We start from the raw sequence: 10,186 nt of genomic DNA on the forward strand, positions 1-10,186 counted from the left end.
CAATCCCTTCTCCTTCATTCTCCTCTCGGGATCTTGGGCACGCACGCACACGCGCCCGGCGTGAGTTTTAAGCCACCGGGTCCAGGACGCAAACTGCGGTCGACTACGTGGGAGTCCAGCAACATAGCCATTACGCTAACTGCTGGTCCCGAGAAGGCAGTTTTAATTAACTTATTTTTTAATTTGCAGAGGGTGTGTGGACTCATAGAAGAGAGAGAATGCACTCCCCATGGGAATGGTCACACCACAATCCCTTCTCCATTTCTCCTTCCTTCCTCTAGTTTGGGCATGACCACAAGCAGCTGGTCTGTCTGTCAAGTCACCAGGTCTGGGACTTGAACCACACTGTTTGGCAACACGGGATCTAGCTGCCCTAACTACTCTGTAGGCTGGTCTAAGAAAGGTATTATTTTAAAAAGTTAACATTCATCTTCACAGAGCCAGCAGATGGTGTGGTGGTTAAGGCACTGGACTCTCACATGGCAGACCATAGATCAAGTTCTGGACCCAGCAGCTTGAAAAATGCTACCAGGTGCATCTGTGTGCATGCCCCAAATCTGAAGAGAACGCAGGAGGGAGAAGGGACTGTGGTGTGGCCATTCACCCTGGGGTGGGGGTTATTTCTCATTTTCTCTCTCTCTCTTTCTCTGGCAACCACTAGTGCCCTATGACAAAAATCTAAAATCTTCACCTTTTGAACAAAAATGAAATAATCTGCTAAACTTTCAGAAGACATCAAATCCACTACAAAGGGGACTTTCAGGAGCCACCCAGTGGTGCAGTGGTTAAGGCTGCTGGGTCCTATAACCAACTGTGTAGTTAAGAGTCCCAGACCTGTGGCCTGAGAAACAGGCCAGACACACGTGCGCGGTTCCCAAATTCCCAAGAGAATGGAAGAGAAGAGACTGCCTGTAGCCATTCCCTCTGGGGAGTGATTTTTCATTTTCTCTCTCTCCAGAGACCGCATGCACCCTACATCAAATTTTTTAAATGGAAGGGAGGGAGTTCCAGGAAAGTTCAAGAGCAGGCCAAGTACAGTCATAGCTTTTTCCAGGGAAGTTCCAAAGATGAATTATTATAAATCCCAATGAAAACACTTCGCATCCAAGGAATTCCCAAGTACAAAAATGTGAAAGGAGTGCCCTCTCGTGGCAAAACAAGGTATCACGGTAGATTTCTGGCCAAAACGTGCTCCCTAAGGCCCTCTGAAAACCAGAAATAAGAAAAGCCAGGAGACAGAGACACAGCTGCCCATAGAGGGACAGGGCGAGGAGTCATTACCTTCCGCTGGATTCATGGCTGCATCGTGAAGTAATGTTGCCACACACCCAGCCGCACCTGCAAAAGAGAAAACAACTGCCACATGTACGGCCAAGAGAGGGGGTGACCAATTCACTGCGGCACCGGGCGAAGGTGGGGGGCGACTGTGCTAACCCACAGCAATGCCAGGGAACGTCCAGCCAGTTCGAGAGATGGGAACCAAGAGCCAATCCCAAGAAAAGAAGATACTGGTTCCCATCAACTTAGTAGGTCACCAATGTACATGCCACATCTACGCTAGGACGGCCAGAAGAGTACAAGGTTTTCAGTATTATTTGCGGATATTATCAATGGTGACTGAGAATAAATGCAGTTCTTGTCCCAGATAGGAAGCAGAGACACTGCTGCCCAGGGAGGCCAGCACACCCACGGCCACCGGGGGAGGGAGAACACAAGGGACAGGTGGTCAGATCTTCACCATAGACCAGCCTCCCCCAACTCAACTGCAAATCCTAATGGCGGTTTGCCTGGCCCTCATCCAGGTCCCTCACCCTCTGCACACTCAGCTTGGCCTTTAGACCATCCTACGCCCCAGGCTGCGGTCCCTGCCTTTACTTCCACACAATATCCAACTGCATGTTTCTCCCCTGGCCCTTCCCCATTCACTTGTCGAGGCCTTGTCATGTCTTCAATGACACAAAACTGCCTCTGGTCTGTTGGGATCCTGAAAAGGTGAGGCGAAGAGCTGAGGCTCCGTTAGTGTCTTCCTTGGACAGCTGGGTCACCTCCAATCCTGCCCTGAGGAGCAGGACACCACCCGACTATCAAGAAATATACAATGGGGGCAGTTCAGTGTGTCGCCGCGTTACCAGGGCATTAGAAGTTGAAGCCAGGGAGGAGATGAGAGGAAAAGTCAAGCTGGTAGGTAAGGGAGGAGACTGTAACCCTTTGTTGAGGTGCCCCGAAGGACGGGTGGGGTTGAAGCAGCCGTTGTCTGAGAACATCAGGTTGGGATGTCCCTCCCCTATGATCTGGCCTACCCCAGCCCAAAGCTTCAGCTCCAAACCATGCTGAGCCTGGAAGCACTGACAGCAGCAAAGCCCAGAGTTGGGATAGTGGGGGAACCAGCACAGGAAGGCTCAATACCATTGGCAATATGGCTATTGCCCCCAGGGTGGATTACGTCACTCAATGTCTTTTTTAATTTTTCGTAGCAGGCAAAATAGAGGGCGTGGGCAGGCCCCGCGCCCGTCGCTGTGACGTTCAGCCCCCGCATGGGCCTCCATAGGCCCTCGGTTCGTATAATCCTCCAGAGGGCCTCCAACACATTGCGATAGCGAGCGGCTGGGTCAGGCTGTAGACTCTGCATCCGGGTCTGAAAGTATAGCAAGGAGAATGCAATGTCAGCGATGCCAACGTCTCACCCTCCCTCCACACGCGGGCTCTGGGCACTGGGCAGACCGTCTACACAGAGCTGTGGTCGTTTGTGGAAGTGCTGCATCCAGTTTTACTTTCCAAACCTGTACCCAGTCTTTCCAAGTCTGGGATGGTTCAAGTCACCTGTGACCAAGAATGGAACATCATTATTTTCCCTGAGAATGTCACCAGGTGCTAAGTGTCCTGAAACTCCAACAAAATATTTCATATCCTGACAGTAAGTATCAAGTCTGAGTTTAAGAAGTTGCTCTTTGTGCCTTAGTAAGCTCAGACTATGAGTTCTTCACAAATGGATTCTGAAGTCAAATACTTCCGGTCTTTAACGTAACTACGCTTGATTTCGAAAGCCAGATCCTGGCCCTGCCTCCTGCCCACACACCACCCTGACTAATGAGGTGACGGCTCCTCTTTTAATACTCTTCCAGACTATTTGGCACTGCCAGCTGGGTCTGCATCTCGGTCTTGGCAGAAGTAGCATTTCTAATAGGTGCTGCTCTGATTTCCTGGGAAGAACATTTACCCTGAAACTGTGAAGTTGGGGAGTGCCTAATCTTTAAAACGGGAGGACCTTCCAGATTTCTAAGCAAAATGACCAAATCCCAAAATAGACACAAGCAAATAAAATCAGCCTTAGTGAAACATACTTTTCGGAATCTCTGGAAGATTCAATGATTAGGACAGAAAGTATGTGGTAGATATCTTGGATGAGTTTCCTGCACAAAGTTTTATTGAAATTTGGAAAAGTAATGTTATTTGAAACACTTTCCAAAATCACAGACCTTGTCTAAAGGGCATATCGCCTCTGAAAATCTCTCGTTTATTGAGCCATTTCAAGGCTAAAGTAGCATGAAGACTAATGATTCATATAAAATCGATGTTTAGTGCCTGGCACACAGTAGGCACTTAAGATTTGTTTGCTGGGGCCAGCTCCATGGCACAGAGGTAAAGCACTGTCAAGAGAAACCAGATCCCACATGGTGACCACGGCCGGAATCTTCTGCCTGATAGGCCTGAAACACACCAGACACGTGCGTGAGTGCCTCAGATCCAAGACGCTGGAGGACTGGAGGCAGGGAATGGCGCAGTACCAGCCCCTCCAACTCATGGACGGTGCTCATCTCTCTCTCTCTCTCATGTGCTGGTACACGTATGCTCTATCACGAAGAAAAGAAAAGTAAGACCTGTGCGCTGAATGGATGAATTTTTTGTTACACAGCTGTGTCCGCACCAGTTCAGAAAGTAACACGTACAGCCATTAATGAACAATGGAGGGAACTGACAGCAAAGTACAATTTAAATTCCTGCTTCATTCCAGTCACTCCATTCAGTTTGGGTTTAAAGCTGGCACCTTCCTGTTGGGCCAGCTGAAATCCAGGAGTAACGCCTTTTCTTGAGAGCAAAGGAGAAAGAAACTAACCAGATTAACAGGTCGGAGTTAGCTGCAAGCCAACTATTGGATATGTCTCTAGAGTTATTTTCTCCCGCTTGCTGTCAACACAAAACTGGACATTGGATGATCAGAAATACACAGTATTACTTATCACAATCGGACACATTCTTTTCCATTCTCCAAAAATCACCATGAATTTCCAACAGAGGGCATGCTAACTGGTCTTTCCCCATTACCCAAGGGGATAAAATCCATCGGAAGTTGTTCATGGGTCTATAGATCTAAGCTGGACCAACAACAATGATGTTCCCATCAGCTAGTTCAAAACTTGTCTTGTATGAGGGAATCTTCAGAATTATAGTGCTCTTCTAGAGTCAAAGGCATATTGGGCAACTAGTCTTGAAAGGTCTGGCCTCAGAGGCCTGGAATTCTTCACCTCCAAGAGAAAACTGGACTGTGGGCAAGCTCCCCCCCACCCAAAGATCTATTTATTTATTATTTTAAAATTTGACCAGAGAGAGAAAAATGGAAAGTGAGAAAGCAAGCCATCAGGACCAGGATCTGAAAACAGTTGGCCATGTGAGAGTCCAGCGCCTTAACCACCATGCCACCTACCAGCTCTTAGGTACATTACTTTGAATATTTTGCACACACATCTAAATATAACTTAATAATTCTAACTCAATGAATATTCTTCTATGGAGAAGGCCATTAGCTAATATAAAAATGAGTGTGGCTCCCTAAATTTGGAAGCCAATAAATCTATCCTTTGCAGAAAGAAGAAATCTCTTAAGTAGGAATTTATAAAAAGACTTCAATATGAAAAACCACTGCTTGGCTTTGAAGACTAACCAAACAAACTAGCAGAAAAGTAAGTGTCTTGGGAAAAGGTTAGCCATGTGTGAATTAGAAAACCAGAGTTTGAGCCCCAGCTTTGCTACATGTGTGGGCTTGGGCAGGTCACTTAACCTCTCTGAGCTTCCAAGTTGTCATCTATGATATGAGGCCAAGCAGACTCATAAGGCTGCTCATAGGGCAGTTGTGGGGATTAAAAGAGGTAAGGCATGGAGCCAGCCGTTACAGTGCTTTGGTTAAGTGCTGCGTGGAGGAAACCAGATCCCACACAGCCAACCACAGTGAATCTGGACCCCAGCAGCTTGAAAAACACGCAGGCATATGTGTGCTCATGACAGGATCCTGACGGGAGTAGACACAGAGGAAAAGGAATTGTGGCCATCAAGGGGGCACTTTTTCTCTCTCTCTATCTGGAATAAAAAATGAAAACAGGGGCCAGCAGGTGGTGTGGTGGTTGAGACACTGGACTTTCACATGGCTGACCACAGTTCGAGTCCTGGACCTGGCAACTTACTTTCTCATTTTCCCTCTCCCTCTCTCTCTGGTCAGATTTAAAAAATAATAATAATATGGGACCAGCAGGTGACATGGTGGTTAAGGTGCTGGGACTCTTACATAGCTAATCATGGTTCGAATCTCAGACTTAATGGTTCGCTTTCTCACTCCCCTACCCTCCCCCCATAAGTGCACGTGCCCTATAGCAAATTTAAAAAAAATAATAATACAATTAAATAAATAATTCTAAAAAAGAGAAAAATAATAAAATTTAATAAATATTTATTTAAAAAACAGAAACAAACAATAACAAAAATAAGAATTAAGGCAAGTAAAATTCACGGGTAATTTATAAAGGATTTGGACACTGGGAAGACCTTCTATATAGAAATATAAATACAAGACTTTTTATTATATTCAGATATGATTTTAAGATATATTTGTTTACATCTAAGAATTTACAGATCACAGTGGCATGTCTCATGTAAGTCATCTCACAAATATGAGTGTCTTCAAAAAGTTTATAGAAAATGTGTATTATGAAAAAAAACTGCAGGGATTTCAAAGCCCACTGCATTCCTTTGCACCAAAAGTAATTTGTACTTAAACTCCATTTTCGGAGTCCTCTCGTATACATGGGCAACTGGTCATAAAATATTCAGCTATTTTTTAAAAGAGATTTTTGCTATAGAGTGTGTGTGCTTGCTGGAGACACAGAGACAGAAAGTGAGAAATCACCCCCCCACCACTACTCCTGCAGGGGGAATTGTCACGCCACAATCCCTTTCCTGCATTCTCCTCTCAGGATTTTGGGCATGCACGCACACGCACCTGGTATGAGATTTAAGCTGCCAGGTCTGGGATTCAAACTGTTGTCCACTATGTGGCAGTCCATGGACATAACCATTACACTATGCGCTGGTCCCATCAGCTATTAATCGTAAGGTCATATGTTCAGGGACAAGCTCTACTGTGAAATTCTGTGTCTTGCTTGGTGTCTGAAATCTGCTTTTGGGGGCTATTCGGAAAGCTTGAGCGTCACACCCATTCAAATCACGGGCCGCCACTTCAACTCTTGTGACCTTGGACTAGGTACTTAACTCTGTCTCCTTTCTTCATCTGTAAAACAATAAAAATAGTGCCTACCTCATGAACTTGTTTCCGGGATTAAGTGAATAAGTGAATGGAAGACACTTCGAATAGTGCTTGGCACACAAGACCTGGCATTTATTGAATACTTATTATTATTGGAGGCAAAAAAGCCAATGAGCCAGTGTTTTCATTTCCTAACCTTTCCCCAGTGAATGTGTACACGTAACTACATACACCAGGAGTTTGGAAAATACTTACCTCCTGCTGCTCTATCCTTATTATGTAAGTAGCTATTTGCTTCACCACTATAGGGCCAAAAACAGGACCTTGGTGACGGGTGGGTTCTTAGCCAGTGACTCTGAGAGGGGCTGTGATTGCCTCTGATTGCAGAGTCTGTCCATATAGATACAGGCTGGCACTTGCCAGAGAACCCAGAAAAAAACACATGTAATCATCTGGTCTCCCAAACCTCCCTATTATAACCATGGAAAAATAGCTGGCTAAAAAACTATGGCTCAGCAAGGCTATGCTGACTTCCCCTGGTCCCTCCCAAGGATATTTTAAGTCAACTTGACCCTGATAAGTGCCTGGGGATGCACCCAACGACATGCCAAGAGGCAAAATCAGTTTTCGTTTGCAAACATTGTGGTTGCTGTTTAGGCGGCAACGTGAATACCTGCCTCCGATCTTAGGGTAAGGTGGGGCTGCTTTTCTTCCCTAAAATCTGTTCATGGTAAAAGAAGAGCAACCACAGGAGGGGTGAACTGGAAGCCCCTTCTGAGAGAAGGGATCTGAGTTTTATTTTCTTGTCTGCAGAAAAGGGTTTTACACACTCCTACTGCATTATACTGATCTAACCTAGTTCTTTTTACTGGTCATTTAATCTCAGCATTAATGGCAAATGAAAACGATTCTCTGAAAATAAGATTTTGTGGGTTTTTTGTTTTGTTTTGTTTTGGTTTTGTTTTTGTGAAGACTCCTAAGTCTTCTTCCTTCAGACTAAACCATTATTTCTTTAATATAGGCCTTTGAGGCATGACTATAATGTGGTATGAATGATTTTTAAAAAAACAAAAATTCCAAGTGATGTAAATGAATAAGAACTGTTCTTCAAAGTAGTTACCTGAAAGGCTAGAAGTGACTTATTCCAGCAATACTGTGGTTATACAAAACATTGCTGGAATTCTTCTTTCAATTCATATTTTATTCTGAATGGTCTCCATAACTAAAAAATCAATTCCATCTTGTCACAGTACAAAGATCTGTCCCTATTAAAGATATGCAACCAAACTTTCTTTTCTTTTCTTTTTTTTTTTTTTTTTTTTGTGGTTTTGGCTACAGGGTTTTTTGAGGTTTTCGCTACAGGGCGCATGCGCTCGCCAGACAGACAGAGAGAGACAGAGACAGAAAGGAAGAAATCACCCCCAGGGGGGATGGTCACGCCGCAATCCCTTCTCCTCCATTCTCCTCTTGGGATCTTGGGCACGCACGCACATGCGCCCCGCGTGAGTTTTAAGCAACCGGGTCCGGGAAGTGAACCGTGGTCGACTACGTGGGAGTCCAGCGACATAGCCATTACGCTAACTGCTGGTTCCCACAACCAAATTTTCTAAAGGCATCTCCAACACTGTACAACGTTTACATCGACAATGGCATTATGTGACTATACAGAGTACGGAGATGGCCTTCTGTGATGCATAATGGAATGACAGATAGGTTGTAGTAATATTCCTAAGGCAGTCACATTATTTCATTGTATTTTTCAAGCCATTAAGTAATTTTTATTACTTTCACTGGTCTGTTTTTCATTTGATAGACATCCTAAAACAAAGCACCTTAGACCTACGCTTTGCTCCCAGTCCAAATACAGTAGGTTACCTTGCAGTTAGATCATATTAATTTTTGGCCAAACAATATTATTAACTCAGTCATTCAATCTACAAACTGGTAAATAAATGACTGAATCTTTTTTATTTGCACTGATTCATTTTACATTTCAGTATTGTTACTTCTTTTATAGATTGTACTGGTTGTTTCTATGTTTCCCATTTAATGTCATTTTAGTCAAGTGCATTTGCCATTTTTCAATGGGCAGGGCCCTTGTTAGACACTACCTAGAAATACGCTAATACACCCCTGCCAACTCAATGTCATTCACAAAATTTAATAAGCACTTTCCCCATTTCCTCATCCACATTTTAATGAGAACATGAAGTGGTACTGGAATCCTAGGAAAGGAGAAGAGCTCTACTTTGCATCTCCTCCTTTTGAATATATAACATTTTACAAATCTGAGAAGAAAACATACACCTAAGAGCTGCTGGGATGTGGTTACTGTAACACATAAAGGAAGCACCAATCTCAACAGATTTACTTCTCATTCACATTAGTCCTCACCTTAGGGCATGCACACCTTTACTGATGTACAAGACTAAGAATTGTGGGCAGGCAGGTGGCATGGTGGTTAAGGGCACTGGACTCCCACATGGCTTACTGCAGTTCCAGTCCTGGACCTGGTGGCTTACTTTCTCACTTTCTCACTCTTTGTCCCTCTCTTGTCAAATTAAAATAAATAAACAAAGTTAAATAAAAAATAATTCTTAAAAAGAAAAAAAAGAGTAAGAATTGTAACAGTAACTGACTCCTTCACCCAGCTTTTTTCAGAACACCTGACTTCTGTATCTGTTAGTCACCCTGCAGAGCTGAGCATGCAATTAGTTTTACTTTTATGTGAACTGAGCCATTAAGTAATTGTTACTGCTTTCCCTGGTCTGTTGATCTCATTCCACTTTCTTCACACATCTACTTTCTAGTATGGTCACACTTCCTTTCTGGGCAACTGTTCCCTTTTTGTCAACTTCAGGTGGTCAAAGAAATGTATCACCAGTTTCATCTCTCTCCTGGGGGGGCTGACATGCTCATACACAGTCCTAATCCCAGCTCAATTTCCACATTCAGGAAATAGGTGGGGTATCATGCTTGGTTTACAGAGAAACCGAAACCTTTTCCTGAAATCCATTTTTCCCATGTTGTCTCCAGTCTAGAACTCCGGATTCTGACTGCACAATGATTTCCGATCACTCATGGGTTAAGATTAGGTCCTCTATCTGAGAGATCCCAGATTCGGGCTCCTGCCCCTTCACTTTGAAGGCACGACACAGAAAGGAGCTTGTAAAAGCCATCGCCCAGAGAACATCTCAAGCCATAAGATCCGATTCAGAATCCGATTCACGACAGCTGGCTTCACCTTAACCGAGTTTGGAGCACTTACCTGTGCTTCGGGATACCTATCCATCCCACCCTATTCCTTTTTAGTCCTAGGCGGATCCAGGTCTCGTGGCTGACAGATGTGCGATCCTGAGTCCCGATTCAGATCTCACTGACGGGTAGAAACAGGTCCTGGTTCCTGACTAGGATCAACTCCCAGTTGGGACCTTGCTTGCATGGAGTATCGTATCGGTTCGAATCATGTGGTACTGGCAGGAGCCAGGAAGGAACCGGTATCGGTTCTAGATCTCAGCTGGGATCCTGGCTCCGGACAGGACTCAGGGGTCGGGTCAGCCCCAGGTCAGGTTCGGAGCCCGGTCCAGGTCTCACCTTGACGCAGTCGATGGGATACATCACGCAATGCTCCAGGATCCCTGCCACGGCTCCCGC

General features: G+C 44.7%; 1 protein-coding gene across 1 annotated transcript in view; it reads right to left on the reverse strand.

Moving 5' to 3' along the window:
• SLC25A28 (solute carrier family 25 member 28) overlaps positions 1–10,186 on the reverse strand; it is a gene marked incomplete at its 5' end in the record, with an annotated part of 13,307 nt that extends 3,121 nt beyond the window's left edge. The window contains 3 exon segments of the mRNA XM_006157409.2: positions 1,282–1,338; positions 2,407–2,635; positions 10,127–10,186. Of these exon segments, the coding sequence (XP_006157471.2) occupies positions 1,282–1,338; positions 2,407–2,635; positions 10,127–10,186 (346 nt within the window).

The sequence above is a fragment of the Tupaia chinensis genome, unplaced genomic scaffold (genome assembly GCF_000334495.1).
Source record: "Tupaia chinensis unplaced genomic scaffold, TupChi_1.0 Scaffold000539_1, whole genome shotgun sequence".
In the NCBI taxonomy this organism is placed as follows: Eukaryota; Metazoa; Chordata; class Mammalia; order Scandentia; family Tupaiidae; genus Tupaia; species Tupaia belangeri.